General features: G+C 36.6%; 1 protein-coding gene across 1 annotated transcript in view; it reads right to left on the bottom strand.

The window, feature by feature from the left end:
• Positions 1-17147, bottom strand: part of LOC107733246 (kinesin-like protein KIF1A) — a 65488-nt gene that overhangs the window by 16683 nt on the left and 31658 nt on the right. The window contains exons 17-36 of the mRNA XM_016544805.1: positions 15530-15609; positions 15361-15436; positions 13966-14045; positions 13772-13878; positions 13538-13686; positions 13212-13240; positions 12446-12518; positions 12221-12311; positions 11979-12127; positions 11701-11879; positions 10765-10902; positions 8282-8575; positions 4949-5067; positions 3575-3660; positions 2925-3060; positions 2314-2476; positions 2126-2216; positions 1921-2039; positions 1754-1809; positions 890-1108 (exon numbers count right to left, since the gene is read on the bottom strand). Of these exons, the coding sequence (XP_016400291.1) occupies positions 890-1108; positions 1754-1809; positions 1921-2039; positions 2126-2216; positions 2314-2476; positions 2925-3060; positions 3575-3660; positions 4949-5067; positions 8282-8575; positions 10765-10902; positions 11701-11879; positions 11979-12127; positions 12221-12311; positions 12446-12518; positions 13212-13240; positions 13538-13686; positions 13772-13878; positions 13966-14045; positions 15361-15436; positions 15530-15609 (2434 nt within the window). The remainder of the gene's footprint in view (positions 1-889; positions 1109-1753; positions 1810-1920; positions 2040-2125; positions 2217-2313; positions 2477-2924; positions 3061-3574; positions 3661-4948; positions 5068-8281; positions 8576-10764; positions 10903-11700; positions 11880-11978; positions 12128-12220; positions 12312-12445; positions 12519-13211; positions 13241-13537; positions 13687-13771; positions 13879-13965; positions 14046-15360; positions 15437-15529; positions 15610-17147) is intronic.

Raw genomic sequence — 17147 nt, 5'->3', positions numbered from 1 at the left:
TGTATGGAGAGGCTGAGGGAGAGAAAAGACAGACACCCACACACAGTATTAACAGGCCGAAACACAGTCCCTGGAACAAAGAGTCCTTCAGTCCGTCAATGCAGAGAGTTTGTGTGACTCCCAGTGAAATGGGGAAAATGAGTGGACACTTTGTCTAAACATCATCTATTTTTCTATTTAAGACATTCCAAGAAAACGTCCAAGTATATTTTGGAATAATTTGCAATTACGGTCAAAACTTTGGAATAATTAAGTTCTTCCAGATTGTCTTTTATACTTACCCAAGGCTGTATTTATTTGATAATACTGTTATAATTTAAGTAACTGTTTTCTATTTTAATATATTTTAAAATGTAATTTATTCTTGGGACGACAAAGCAAAATTTTCAGCAGCCATTACTCCAGTCTTCAGTGTAACGTGATCATTCAGAAATGATTCTTATATGCTGATTTGGTGTTCAAGAAATAATATCTTTTCAATGTTAAAAATAGTTGTGCTGCTTAATATTTTTATGAAAACTGAGATACATTTCCATTCAAAAGTTCTGGGTAAGTATGGAAAGAAGACAAAAAAAAAACATATCAAGAACGCAGTAAATTGATCAAAAGTGACAATAAAGACATTTGTAATATTACTAAAGATGTCTATTTCAAATAAATGCTGTGCTTTTGAACTTTCTATTCATCAAAAAATCATGAAAAAAGTTTCCATACAAATATATAGCAGCACAAACATTTCCCACATGATAATAAGAAACGTTTCTAAATCACCAAATTGTGTTTTATATTATATTATATTATATTATATTATATTATTATGCATTAGACAGACCAGAGGTTCAGTTTCAGGGACATCCTTTGGCCTTAGGCACCCAGAACCATTACAGACCCGGCTTTTGTGCTTTTATTACTGAACAGATAGACAAGGGCGGGGCCGGCAGTCTGGCTTGCTCCTCCCCCTCAAGGAGGTAGGAAACAGCCAAGCCTGCTGCACTGAGGGCGTGGCTTGACAGCGAGTCCACCAGAGCCCCATTGAAGACCTCTGGCAGCAGGTAGCGAATCAGCTCCAGGTTCTTCTCCCGATCAGGAGGGGTGTCATTATCTGCGGCTACACCCACCACCAACAACATAAAGACTGTGACATGGGCACATGGACCCAAAACAGCAACATAAAACAGGCAACACAAAAGACGAAGCCAAGAATATGTGCTAAACAGCTTCAGCCTCAATGTAATTTGGCAGGAGACATTGAAGGGGTTATCAGATGCAAAATTGACTTTTACATGGTGTTTGAACATAAATGTGTGTTGGCTTGGCAGTGTGTGTACACAACCACCATATAGTGATAAGAATGCAGTAGATTTAGTAGATTGTGTTTAACACACACAAGAGTGATGATCAGGTGAACACAAAGTAGTATAGAAATTCTACATTGATTTTTTTTTAAATGCACTGGTATCGGATCGGATCGGAATCGGCTGATACTCAGAATTTTTGGTTTTGGATCGCTTCTGAAAAAAATGGTATCGTTGCATCCCTACTTTTTATGAAGACCCTGAAGAATCATACCAACTTGTGGAAAATGAGCATCTGATGTCCCATTTAAAGAACAAATAGCATTTTTTTAAAAACATGCAATGGCCTATGAAGTGAAAAGGAGGGGCTTCTATGTTAATGGTCATAAAATATATAATTATATGTTAATGGTCATAATGTTAATGGTCATAAAAACATAAATATTCATTGCCCTCACCTGGTTTGGAAAGAGGCATGACTCTTGGGAACTGTCGTCTGCATGGGCGCAGCGGGCTGAAAAAAAGAAAGATCTGGTTGTCATTTCAGTATATTTGATGGATAAATCCAGACATTTGTAGCTTGTATTAATCAGAGTTGGAAATAATAAATATAGCCCGGATCTACCTAATGAGATCTTTGCAGAGCGGAGGGAAAGGCTGCTTCTGGTAATGTCCAAACACTTCAAACACGACTGGCTGAGTCTTTATGTACTCTATAAAAGACTTAGTCACTTCCACAGCAATCTGGAAAGTCAGAGAAACAAGTGTTTTACCCTCAGTCTAATAAAATCAGTGTGACGTGGTACTGTTTGTTTTAGTGTAAAGCTCACATTTTGCACATGATAGAAGCCAAGTGGTGGACCACGTCCAGTGTTCTTCAACGGCTCTGTGGAAAATGCTTCATCGTGCCTGTGAATAAAACTACAAACGAGAAGTTTAATGAAAGTAAATTAGATACAGAACAATGACAAATGTCTGCTAGTGGAAACAGACTTCAGAACAGAACAGAGGCACTTACTTGAACTGGCAGAATATGTCTGCGTATTCTGCGGATATGCTTGATGCCTGCAGCACAGTAACTCTGAATGTAAAGACTTCTCCAATCCTCAAGTGATCCAGAGCGCCGTCCAGTATGCCATCAAGACCAGTTTTGACAGGGCTGTCCAGCTCCTCTGGGTTAGCTATGAAAAACACATGAATGAAAAGACGTCAAGTCAAAGAAATATGAAAACTCCATGGGATAGCCGATATGAGCTGGCATTTAAACGCAGACTTCAGTAACACAAACTCAAAGGTTATGCTTTTTACTTACACAGACTACCATTAATACTTTTATTCAGCAAAAATGTATTAAATTGATCAAAAGAGGCAGTAAAGACAGTTACAAAAGTTTTTTTTTAATAAATGCTGTTCTTTCTATTCATCCTGAAAAAAAAAACATTTATCATGGTTTACAAAAAAATATTAAGCTGTAAAAATGTTTTTAACTTTGATAATAATAAATTATTTTTAATAAGAAGTTAAATTACTGTTTTTACTGTGTTTTTGGTCAAATGATTGTAGCCTTGGTGAGCATAAAAGACATTTAAAAAAAACAATCCCAAACACAGAATGTTCAATGTTCCTTACATGCACAGGTATTATTGTTGACCTCATCTGCTGACAGTCCCATCTCTGCATTTTGGCCCTCACCCTCCACAATTCGCAGCTCTTCCTGAGAGACAGCAGCACATGAAAGACCAGAAGGACAGGACTCTGACTGGAACTGCTCAAAAGGAAAGAGAAACACTTGAAGTAAGAAAGACAAGATCAGCATAGCTGGTCACAAGTGTACGTTGTTATGGTTCTCACACTTTTGACCTATGAATTTACATGCTTTTTCCATGACTTTACTATAATTTAAGAATTTTGAGAAAAAAATTTTTTTTATTGAAAATTCACTAAAAAAAGAACTAGCATAACTAAAAAAGTTCATATTGGCTATACAAATTTCCAAGACTTTTTAATATTTCATTAATTTCAATTACTGGAAATAACACTTTTAAAATCTCTGATGTTTCCAAGTTTTTATAGGACCATAGGAACTGTGTTGTGTTCTGAATGCTGGGTCTCAGCATCTTCAAAATGCTACTTTCATACTGGTCAACCAGCTTGACAAGAAAGACCATTAAAGTCAGTAAAAAGCAGCCTGGACTAGCATTGAAATTTAAGCTGGTCTTTTCAGCTTGGTCTACCCTTTCTGTGAAACTGCTTCATTATAAGTGTTAAAATGTTAATACCTTCTCAAACTGCTGGTCTTCAAAAGAAATCTTGGCAGTGCCTGACTGTCGGACGCCAGAGCCATAGTCTGGTGCCTCTTCATCGGCTGGAGGAAAAACCAGAGCACCTTCACATCACTTCCTCACGAAGTCACACACAGTTTGCCCTTCATACTGTACACACATATCCCTCTAGTCTAAACACATCCTCTAACACCAAATACAATTATGTTCCCTTAAAGGGGTCATATGATGCGATTTCAATTTTTCCTTTCTCTTTGGAGTGTTACAAGCTCTTGGTGCATAAAGAAGATCTGTAAAGTTGCAAAGACTAAAGTCTCAAATCCAAAGAGATATTCTTTATAAAAGTTAAGAGTCAGCCACACCTACCTAAAACGGCTCGTTCTAACACGCACCCACATGTCTACATCACGATGTGGGAAGATTTGCATAACACCGCCCAAATGTTCACGCAAAGAAAGAAGACGTAACTTTTATTCTCGTTCCAGAACAGTTCAACCCAAATATTCAGATGTGTCCAGCGCATTTTATGGAGGACTGTTTTCTGATCCTGGTAGAGTAGACTACAATGCCGGCTGTTCTGACTCTCAGACTGTAAGTACGTTTTTTATATTTAAAGAGTTTTTATATTTTATATTTTTTATATTTAAAGCTAGTTTTTTGGGCAGTGTAGAGTAGGACTTGTTGTTTGTAATTTCTCCGATCACAAATGCTGACATGGTTTTATGTTTACGCGGCGCGATACAACGCAATGCGTAAAAAGACAGTATAAGTCATTATAATCAGTAATTATGTCTCCACTGGATGCAACAAATGCCTCGTTTGTAATGGGTTTTAATGTTTTTGTCTCGTCGCTCCGGCCGGAGCTTCCGTCTCACGCTTGAGGTATCCGGGCCAAACACAACGCACTGGATAGTTGGCCAATCACAGCACACCTCGCTTTTTCAGACCGATGAGCTTTGTAAAAATCGACGCGTTTCAAAAAGGCGGGGCATAGAGGAGAAACAATAATGTACAGTATGTGGAAAATAATGTGTTTTTTTTACTTTAAACCGCATAAACACATTTCATTAAACCAAATACACAAAATAATGTTCTTTTTAGCAACATCATATGACCCCTTTAAACTAAAAATGCATCTACCAATATTAAAGTTTTTTTTATTTATTTATTGAATATTTAATAGTGCATGCTAATTTCCCCTGATTTTACAATTACATTACTACTATCATCAAACTTGAAATTAATCTTTAAAAACACCATTCATTTAAAATGATTCAACATTTTGATACTAGACAATAAAATGATACATTGAAATATGTGTCCCTCTACTCACCAGTAGGTTCTGCAAGACACTTGCAGTCCTAATCTTACCTGATATTGCTTGTACAGCTACTCTGAGGAAACCTTTGACCTCTCCCTTCTCATTAACTATGGCAACCCGATGGACCAAGGGCACAGGATAGAGCAGATTACTCAAATACACAAATGCCCTAAAGGAGAGAGGGAAGAAGAAAATGTGTGTCTAAGGGATCGACTGTACAGCAAACAGGACAAACACAACACTGAGCAACATACAGACACAAGCAGGCACTGCTGTGATTATTCCTCACAGATCAGGGTACATGATATAAAACAGGAAGGTGTGAGTATTTTTAAGATTTTGGGTAAGTTTAAGGAGCATGGGATTGAAGTGAAGATAAACCCTAAAACAATACACAGAAAATAAATCTGAGACCACATTGAAAATTGAGGATTACTTTTCATTTAAAACGACAAAATAAAGAAAGGTTAAGGATTTTGAAAAATGTAATGTACACTACAGCTCTAAAGTTGTTGTTGTTGTTGTTTTTTAAAGAAATTAATATTCGTATTCAGCAAGGATGCATTCAATTAAAGTGACATTTATAACGTTACAAAATATTTCAAATAAACACCAAATCAGCATATTAAAATTATTTCTGAAGGATCACGTGACACTGCAGACTGGAGTAACATCTGTTGAAAATTCAGCTTTGCAATCTCAAGAATAAATTACATTTTAAAATACATTATAGAAATAGAAAACAGTTATTTTAAGTGAAAATATTTTTTAAGCATTTTAGATCAAATAAATGCAGCTTTGGTGAGCACACGTTCTTTCAAAAACAATCAAATATCTTCCCGACCCCAACCTTTGAACAGTAGTGTAAAAAAAATATAGAAATAAAAAAATAAATACTTAAGATTCCATACTATTTCTACTGCAGGTCACTAATAAGCAAATGTGTAACACTGAATAAAAGTACATTTTGTACAAAAGGTCTAGTTTTCTTGCTTCCATACTAGATGTTTTGTAACAAAACTTTCTGAAAATCATGTTAATTGCTCAACTCACCCTTTCACTCAAATTATTGTACTGCTAACATTATTTGCAAATTAAAAATGTACAACATTTTGCCTAGTGGTCTCAAAGGTTAGGACTTCATTATATGTGTCAAATGTACAGACTACATGAAAGAACAGCTTTAGTGAGTCTATATGTTTTTGAGTGAATGATTGGGGTATTTGGATAATCTATACATCCATGATCAGAACCAGAATTAGGACTGTTTATTTAAAACCCAAAGACCCTAACTTTGGTTCTACCATCAAGGACTACATTGCCCATCCTCCACGTGTAGACACTGAATGATACGGTAGTGCTGAACAAAAAAGGGGGTTTGGTGAGGTACAAAAAAAGCATGCTTGTGACAAAAAAGGTGAACGAGCTGACATAAAATGTAACAGTACTGGACACTGTGAGCGTGAACAGACAATACCATTAGCAAATGCCAAAAAATAAAGGTAAATAAGATACTGCAAAAAAGCAGCCATACTGTCACAAATGTGCAGTGCATCGCACAAGCGCAACTTAAAAGAGTGAGCCAATTCATCAAAGGTTTCCATGTAAAATCTCACAAAAAAGGTTGAAATACGGCATATGATCTCACATGCCCAGAAGAGAGACAGCTGTGCTAGAAACCAGCTCTTTCATCTTGAGATATGTGAACTCTCGGCGTAACCAAGCGGCTGAATTACGGGAACCAATTAGTAAGTCATTAGATGAATAGCTATTTTCTCATTCATCAGAAATTCATGCCATGTAACGAAAATCTGGTCTTGTTTGTTTCTGCGGTACACAAAACAAACAGCTAATATGAGTGTTTGGAGATAGCACTTCAAAGCTGACGGACCCCTTTGAAGAAGTGATGCGGTGCATGTAAAGCTGGGACACAGACCTTGGCGTGATGCGAGAGCCATAGCTGCGCTGGGTGGTGCCGCTGACATCCAGTCAATTCTGATTTCAATTATCACAATCATTTGGCCGAAATGGAACCCAGAAGCTCAAGGTGTGTGTCTGCAGCAATCAGATGAAAGTCAAATGTATGATAATGGGAGAAGACATGCTGACTAAAATCCAGGAATTCTTCCCAGAGGAAAGACAAATCACATCTTTTTAATATTGTAGAGGTTTCTCCTACAGCAATGAGATGGAAATCAAGTAGAGACTTTCTACTCAGATGTTTCTTCAGACCAAAGAACCTCAAGAGATCTCAACAACGTCACAAACCGATTTACCACAAGGGTCATTGACAAATAGTAGGTGCCAAGGTAAATAAAAGCCATAAAACCCATGTGCTCTCAATTCTTAGAAATGTATTCATATTGTTTCCACAAGATGACATATGGTGTAACCATTAAATAAAAAGTGTGCACATCTTAATCATTATTGGAAAGTATTTTTGGACAAACATCATGAATTATTGATTCATAAATATCGTTTTTTGTGTGTGTGTGCGTGTGTGTGTGTCGCATTATATAACCTGAACCAACCCATTACAACATAAAATAATGTTACCTTGTCATAAATATGTCAAATCATTTAACATTTTAATAGACTTTTTGACCTTGACACAAAGCCATGAGGGTCTGCAGGGGTCCCCTCTATATCTTATTTCCTGTTTTATGTCGGCATCTTGATCGCACCACATAACATTAATTTGACGAAAAATGTTTTTCAAATATTTGTAATAATTTAACAAAACAGATTCATTGTTTTCAATAAATAATAATATAATATAATAATACATATTAAATATTATGGCAAGCTACCATGGATTTTATTTGATTTAAAAAATGTATATTTAGAATATTATTACATTTTTAGATTTTCTTTTCCGAGTAGGCTACTTCGTACTACGTCATAAACCCAAACACCAAAATCAACAGAGATCTCTATATAATTTCCAATAAATAAATACTGTAAATAAAAAAAATCTCAAATTGACCATTGTCTCTTGTCCTTTTATTTCATAGCTCTACTGTAGGTCAATAACATTTGTATTTACTTTTATACTTCTTTATTTCAAAGAGATGTACAGACTCACAGCAATTTTAAATTTAATTCATTCTAAACTATCAAACTATTTGAATATGTCTAACATATGGCTTTTTCAGTTATGTTTTTGTGTATAAATGTAAGCGTTGTCATTATGCAAGCAAAATGTTTAAGTGTACATATTGTATATACAGTGCATTACAGTGTATACACATTACATTTTGTGTGAGTGCTGTGCACACATTACGTGCGATAGCCAGTTTAAAAAGGAACTGCTGTACAACAACCCAGTCTCAGTGTGAAAGAGCTAGTTTCCTTTCCCAGCATGCTCCTGAAACCTCACCAACCTTCCCACTACACTGAACAATGGTGAGCGATCGTAAAACGGGTCCTCAGCTTTGCCGGAGCTTCTGCAGAGCTCTCCCTCATCATCATCATCATCATCATCATCCTCATCCTCCCCCTCCTCCTCCTCTTCCTCAAAATCCGAGCATGGGTCATCCGATAAGAAATCATCGTCCAAGTCATCCAACTCTGTCCCCACCCTGTTGTCAGGCCACGACTGGACCAGCTCAGTGATTTCAGAGGTTGATGTGGGCTCAGAGGGGGTGGGGGAGGAGTTAGGGTCGCTCGCTTGCTCACTAAGGCATGTGGAGAAAAGGGGGTTTCTGGTGTAGCCAAAGACACGGGAGCCCAGTTAGTATGAGGGGCCATCTCCCCCTCCTCCTCCTCAAGATCCGAGCATGGGTCGTCCGATAAGAAATCATCGTCCAAGTCATCCAACTCTGTCCCCACCCTGTTGTCAGGCCACGACTGGACCAGCTCAGTGAGTTCAGAGGTTGATGTGGGCTCAGAGGGGGTGGGGGAGGAGTTAGGGTCGCTTGCTTGCTCACTAAGGCATGTGGAGAAAAGGGGGTTTCTGGTGTAGCCAAAGACACGGGAGCCCAGTTAGTATGAGGGGCCATCTGTCTTTTTAATTGTTTCTGTTCGCAAGTGGGTAAGTAAACTCTTTCAATAAGCCAATAGCCGAGTCATGGGCATACAACACATAAACAACCCAAAAAACCACTCATCAGTAATGTGAACAGCAGCCTGGAACAGGATTCCATTAAGTTTGTCCAATATTACACTGCCTTTACACTGTTTGGCTTTTTTAAAAGAAATTAATACTTTTTATACAATATAATAAATGATGAAAAGAGACAGTAAAGACATTTATAATATCACAAAATATTTATATTTTCAAATAAATTCTGTTCTTTTGAACTTTGTATTTATCAATCAATCCTAACAAATATGGCATAACTGGTTTTAAAATTGATAATAATTAGAAATGTTTCCTAAGCACCAAATCAGCATATTGATTTCTGAAAGATCCTGTGACATTAAAGACTGGAGTAATGTAAAAATGAAATTAAGAGAATATTTCACAATATTATGGTTTTTAATCCATTTTTGATCAAATAAATTCTGGCTTGGTGAGACTTCTTTCAAAAACATTGCAACAAACGTACCAACCCCAAACTTTTAAATGATAGTGTACATTTTATAGGCATAGTTCAACCAAAATCTAAAAACTGTCATAACTTTCTCAAATAATATCATCATCATGTCGTTCCAAACCTGTTTTCTTTTTGGAACTCAAAAAAAGTAGAATTTTTGGATAATACTTAGAAAATATTAAAAATATATCAGCCAATATGTTCAATATAATGAAAGTGAATAAGAATGGGGACTTTCAAGCTCCACAATAACAAAACAAAAACACCATAAAAGTAAAGGCAGTTCGGTCACGATAAGTCTTCTGACATAATAAAATAGCTTTGTGCGAGGAACAGATCAAAATCTCGACCAAAAAAGTTATTAATTGAAAAGGTTCACACACACCCTAACTCTCCTTGGTGTATTCAAGAGAGAAGAAGTGATGTCTGGTTCGTGATGCATATCTTTTCAATGAATCGGTTGATGTAGTTCACAAAACCAGTCTAAATATTAATGACTCCCCTAAGCTACAGATCCAGTTGTAGCAGTTAACAAAATTATCAGTGAATAACCATTCAAAATCTGTTTGTCACGCAAAGCTATCATACATATTGGAGATATGGTTCCAGTTCGCACTTATTGTAATTGCATGGAAAAGAGCAAAGTATACAAAATGTAAAAAAAAATCTCTCTTTTCGAGTTCCACAGAAGAAAGGAAGTCATTCGGTTTTGGAACAACATAAGGGTGGTTAAATGAGGACAGAATTTCCCATTTTTGTGTGAACTACTCTTTAAAGACATAGTAAAGGCGAGATTAACAGCATGTCATACAGCTCTGAAGTAGACAAGGTAATGGGAAGCGTGTGACCTAATTTGAAAGTGCATGGAAAATCGATTTCATGCTCTTCTGAATAAAGCAGCATCAAAAATCTTGCACTCTTAAAAAGCGTGTGGGCAATAACTCTGGACTTATTCCTCAGAGGAATTCACTAAATTTCATATATCCTGTAGAGATCAGCTTTAACTATAGCTTATTACATTTCCGTTACATGTGTATTACATTACATATTATTGCATTTTCTCGTTCCAGCAGTTTTTCAGGCCTGCAAGATGCTCTACTATTACAATTACACAAACACAATGAGAATTGCTAACTTCGTTCTGCATAACAGAATTGAATTCACTTTCAATGGACCATTCAAATGAAACATAGTTTGAGGAGAAATCTGACAGGAATGTTGTTGATCATGTGGTCTTTATCTGACAGTAGTCAGAGAGTGCAGGGGCGTTCTGTACTAAACACCAGCGAGTCTGTCTAGCTGTGCCCTGATGTAACCTTACAACTTACCTTCCAACCAGACGGAACAAGGGAAAGCGGTCGTAGAACGGATCGCCTCCAGTCAGCACACTGTCACAGTCTTCAAGAGCACTGCCAGGCACCTCAGCAGCACGATCATACATCTCTCGCATCAGATCCAGCCTCTGCCTGCAGGGGGCAGCATTACACATCACTTGTAATGTAAATACTGGCTATACTGTGAAACCCAAGGTGACTCAAAGTGTAGCTGGGTTTTTCTGCAACTACGAGCATTTTGTGTCTCAGAACTCGATTTTTAGTAGAGGTAACAGATGTTATTGTTGTTGTCCTGAAATAACATGGCTTCATTATTTTTTGCTACTTTTCAAACACCTTTTATGTACCTTTTATGGTTTTACTCATATCTTAGACTTTGAATCCTAAAATATGAGATTATATGATTCCAATAATGATTATTATATTTGTAAAACTATCAAAATAAATCAAAACATGAAATACCAACCCGTTTCAGTAATTACTGTGTGAAAATACTTTATAAACATGTATAACAACACAAAATATGACTGTCCCTCAGTTTTTGTGTAATTACCACCACAACAAAGAATACAATTGTAAATGTAGTGGGTACCAAAGAGTCAAAAGTGTCTGTAAAGAGCAAACTGAGATGAAATATGAGACCTATGTGAAGAAAATAAAGAAAAATCAAAATGGGCCAGGATACTTAAAAGGCTAACTATACAATTAGCTTTAGCAAAACAGAGGTGTCTACCATTTTATTCAAAAAATGTTTAAACTGTTTAAAACATCAAATAAACCAGTAATTTTGAAATGTTGTGGAAATATCATTAGTTGGTTCCTGCACACCTGCCCATTGTTGGATACTGACGGTTCACAAATGAAATAATTTAGTGAAATTGTAAATAGCCTAATCTGCTTTACAGAAGTTTATTCTCTAAAAAAAATTACCTGAGCTTCTCCAGGGTCCAATAATGTGTGGCTCCATTTTTCTGATCTTGGACTTCTACAGCCACGATGGTGCGAGGGAATGGGCTTTTCTCACGGTCTTTAGCTGTCTCGGGTGGTAACAGGTCAGGCGGAAGTGGAGAGTAAAGCGTGTCCGTCAATAACACAAACTGGAACTGAACCTGTAAGTGACATTAGGCAAAATCAATAAAGGTGTTGTCATATATTTTATAGGTTTAGCAGAGTGGTGTAGTTCTTTCTGGTCTTTCTCAAGCTTTCACCTTCTTCTTTAGCTCTACGCTAATGGCATTGGCCTCCTTGAGGAAGATGGCATTGCCCCAAAGCAGATCTCTGAGAGATGTGAACTGATAACACCTCCATTTACGGAAAGCCCACAATGCCAGTTCTGTCTCCCTCTCAGTCCATTGCACTATGGGTATAAGAGATTGAAATACAAGAGGCTCAGTTATTTAAACCGAGTCATTGTGATTAGTTCAGGTTTTGCCATTCGCAATCTAGTCACCTTCCTCCTCAGGTTCTTCATGTTCCTCTGCTGCATCAGGGTAATAACAATCTACCTGCTTCTGCAGGGCTTCTAACCTGCTCTCATAGTCCTGTAAAAGACATACAGTATAGTGAAATTTCAACACTAAAAAAGTGTCATATCATGCCTAATTGTAAAGTTATGAGTATAGAGGGACATTTTTTTATTTTAAGCTCTTTACAGTATGTTGTTTACGTCACTTACTAATCTCTGTTGCTCCAGTAGATTGTTGACCTCTTCTCTCTCTTTGCGATACTGATCCTCAAGTTCCTGCAGTCTATACAAACAAAGAGCTGATGACTCTGACAACACAAATGTCACATCTTAAAGGGGTCATATGACGCGTATGACATATGACACATATGACATATATGATGTTTTCCTTTCTCTTTGGAGTGTTACAAGCTGTTCGTGCATATATAAGATCGTAAAGTCGCAAAGATTAAAGTCTCAAACCCAAAGAGATATTCTTTATAAAAGTTAAGACTCGTCCATGCCTTCCTAAAATGCCTCATTCAAACGCCCCCACAAATCTACATCACTGTGTGGGAATATTTGCATAACACCGCCCAAATGTATGCGCAAAGAAAGAAGGCGTAACTTTTATTCTCGCTGTAATATTGTTGCCGCCGCCATGTCGTGGAGACGCTGTGGATTTCCAAATATGGTAAGGGGCGTAACATTTCCGTCACACGCTTGAGGTATTCGGCCAATCAGAACGCACTGGATAGCCAATCAGAGCACACTGCACTTTTCAGAAAAATGAGCTTTGCAAAAATCGATGTGTTTCAGAAAGGTGGGGCAGAGAGGAGCAACAATAATTTATGGTATGTGGAAAATAATGTGTTTTTTTAACCTTAAACCGCATAAACGCATTGCATTACACCAAATACACAAAATATTGTTCTTTTTAGCAACGTCATATGACCCCTTTAAACTTATTCTTGAATTTCCGCCATGTTTCCTTTACCTCTGATCCATTTCCTGTTTCATATCAACAAGTCAATACAAAAAAAAAAAAAAAAGACAAGACTGTTTCATTCTACACAGATATGCATAAAAGCATTTACGCGAAATGGCATACCAATTTAAAAAATAATTGTTTTAAATGTTAGTTTATGAACATGACAAATTTATAAATGAATGAAATAATTAATTAATTAATTAATTAATTAAATCATAAATTAATTAATTTAAAAATGAAATCATAAACAAATTCAATGAAATTAAATAAAATAAAATAAAAAATGTATTAATTAAATAAAAATGAAATCATAAATAAATAAAAATACCTACATAATTGGAACCAACCCATAATGCTTTGAAAAAGTATTGTAGCTGGTGAGGGAAAAGTGTAGGCAGACCTGATCTGAGAACAGTGGGTTCTGTTACTCTCTTTCCATTGACATAAGTTTCTGCTCCTTCACACGGCTCAAGAATGACGGCTGTAAAAACAAGAAGAACAGCCATAAGGACTGTGGGATATATGTGCATGAGTATGTGGGATTGCAAAGTGCATCATTAAAAAACCTTCTCCCATTGGTCCAGTGGTGCTGGTGAAAGTGCAGTGTTCCTCTTTGATGAAATGACCACTCAAAACAATGTCCTGTCTTCTGCTGGCATCTTCTCTCCCCACCCTGAGCACAGCAACATATCAGACGCCTTAGTACTAAATCTACTGAACAGAAGAATGTGTGAAATAAGAAGCTTGGATTGGCACTAACCTGGTAATTCCATCTTTGATGTAATACAGGAGACATTCAGACATCAAAGGATCTTCATTTAGATTCACCAGGTGGGGTGTCTATAATCAGGGCCCAAATTAATTCAAAATCAACATTATAGGTTTTGTATTTACTGAATGAAATACCAATGCTTGCAAGGCAGCAACTGAATAGTCTTAAAGTTTCAGGTAAGTTTAGGTTTTAGGCTTTGGTTTTGTGTTTAAAGCTAAATGGCACAGTAATGATGGACTGCTGTTGTCATTACAATGAGAAGGCATCTTGTTTTCTGTCCGTTTTGTACTAGAATCAATACCTTCATTGCACAGATCTGTCCAAGTCTGACTATAAATGGATATAGTCGGCATAAAATGGTAACTCCATTCTTCTTTTCTCCCTAATGTGATGTATATCTGTGTAAATGGCTTCTTGAACGAGAAATAATGTATGGCAAGAATTTTTGCTTTTGTCCATTGGGAATTGATTGGATCTTTGGATTATATGTTAATTGCTGAGACAATCTTTATGCAAACAGATGTAAGAAAGAAGACCAATCGCTATAATATATATACATACAGTATATTGTATATGCTGAAGTAAGTGGGAGTTTTTAAAACTTTTTTTTAACTTCCTAAAGTATGAATCACAGGGGTAGAAAAGAGGCTGAAATTGTCTAAAAATAAAAAAGTCTGAATGATGTCTATGATTAAATAGTTAATCATACTTGAAATCAATGGTTTAAAACAAACTCTAGACAAAATGTTTGCAAAACATCAGAGTAGCGCTGCCTTGTGAGCACTTTCAAAATGTGTGTAGACAACCTTTTAAAAGAGGAAAAGAAAAGAAAAGTAAAACAATTATACTAAGACAGCTGTCTTTACATCAAGTTTCAGTATCAAAATCCATGAAAATGCATGCAATTCACCAAATTGCGTAAGATTCCAGACAGGAAAGCCTTTAAAAGCATCATGTGGCCATGATGCTTGAGATCTGAAGTCTTCAAAGTGCTTTAAAGTTTACTATAAAGACTAGAAGGAACTGCAGCACATCAACATTCATATTAGAGAGTAATGAGCAACAGATCCCTAAATAAAGAAATAAAGATCACAGACGCATTTAAAAGAGCTCTGATGGGGAAAACACACAGAGGTATGTTAGAAGAGTCTGAGAGGAGCGATCAGGATGTAACCACACAGTATCCATGGCAACCAACCTCATTGGGAGAGAACAGCCCAACAGTGTCTATAAAAACGGGCTGAGGTTTTCTCTGCGAGGGCTTCCAGAAGAAGAACGTAAAGACATTTACAGGTTTATTTGGTTATTTGAGCAAACATATTAACCTTAATTTGTGGTCCACCTGCACACGGTTTCTCCCTACAGCCTTTACAACATCTTTACCTTCTTTGGTGAAAAGACTCCAACAGTTCCTCCATCCTCACGCATGGCCACGCCCATCTCGGCCAGCAGTGCTTCTCTGTGAAAACCAATTTATAGATGCTTTTAATACGTTAACTTATACATAACATAAAAACTGCTTAAAAATCACATAAGAATTCATACAACACACCTGTCCATTCTGATGGCCTCTGTACGGCGAAGCTTCTCTTCCCAGGTTTCATTGAGCTCGGCAATAATTTTCTCTGTTTCCTAAATTGGCATTTCAAACAATATCAAGTTCAAATATGCCATCAAATCTATGGTAGTTTTTGTGAGACTTATATCTTTAGACAGCAAAAGTCAATTTAGTTTTTGGGGTAAGGTAACATGGTTAAATATTTTGAATTAAAGAGTTAATACACTGTAACTTTCAGACCTTGAAACTCTCTGCCGCAAAAAAACACTTTCTCAGTTTTATTTATTGAAACAAAAACCTCATGAATGCCTCATTCTGGAATCAACTTTGTAATATCATAGGAATGAAAACATGAACACATGACCGCATTCTCATTCATTTCAATGGTAGGTGTTTGGTTGGTTCATGGTTAAAATCCGCCATCTTTACTAACAGATGCTCATTTCTGCAACCAGCCTCTTTTGAACCAATCACCATAAATGGCATGTGATCAACAGATTCCATTTACATAAAAGTTTTAAGGCTGATTCTCACTGCACCATCAGAGTCTGACCAACAGCAACAGATATGTTTGTCGGATTTTGTAAAATCCACTGTTGCTGTGTATTACCACTATCGGCATCTGTTGCTGTTGGTCGGCGCTTGTTTTCGCCAACTGAACATGTTCATTCGAGGTTTGTTGGGTCATGGAATGTCTGAGAAGTGACTGTATTCTGGTGGTATTATTAGGTGTTGGTCTGCATCTGTTGGTGCACACTGGTAAATTGTTACAGTTATGTAGGCAATGTTATTTTAGTATTATTTACAGTACAGTATACAATGGTGGCCAAAATTATTAGAAAACCTGACAGATCGGAAAATAAATGTTTTTTTGCCTCCAAAACATGATTTCATTTCATAATGTTAATGAAACATGCAGGTGGTTGCTCTGAGCACAACAAATATCAGATTTATCCACTTTTAACTTTAATAGTTGGTATGTCCACCTTTTGCAGCAACTACAGCAGCACATCTCTCTGGCATAGTGTCAATATATTTCCTGAGGACTTCAACACTAACGTTATCTTCCTGCCTTCTGCAACTCAAGGCAAAGGATTTCCATTGAACGTACAATAGATCTGTCCAGTTTATTTTCTAACTCGCCCCAAATATGCTCAAAGGGGTTGAGGTCCGGACTTTGAGGGGGCCGGTCAATAATTTTCAATGTTCCAGCACATTCCTTACGTCACAGGTAGTTCCGGCAATAGTTTGTTTTATGGGTACTGTAATGGCCAATTCAACAAAAACAACTGAAACCTCTTAAATATGACAAATGTTCTAATAATTTTGGCCACCACTGTATATGATTGTAGCATTTATTAATATTTTAAATTAGCTTTTATTTTAATATTTTCATTTTAATTGTAGTTTTTGTAATGGTGTTATGTCATTTTGTCATTTTTATCAGCTTTTTATATTTCAATTTAGATTTAATTTATTTCATTTTTAGTATTAGTCATTAGTACTTCAACTTAAAGGGTTACTCCACCCCAAAATGAAAATTTTGTCATTAATCACTTACCCCCATGTCGTTCAAAACCCGTAAAAGCTTCGTTCGTCTTCTGAACACAAT

The sequence above is a fragment of the Sinocyclocheilus rhinocerous genome, unplaced genomic scaffold (assembly GCF_001515625.1).
Source record: "Sinocyclocheilus rhinocerous isolate Xijiao unplaced genomic scaffold, SAMN03320098_v1.1 scaffold2867, whole genome shotgun sequence".
In the NCBI taxonomy this organism is placed as follows: Eukaryota; Metazoa; Chordata; class Actinopteri; order Cypriniformes; family Cyprinidae; genus Sinocyclocheilus; species Sinocyclocheilus rhinocerous.
This window is presented reverse-complemented; position numbering and strand designations above follow the sequence as displayed.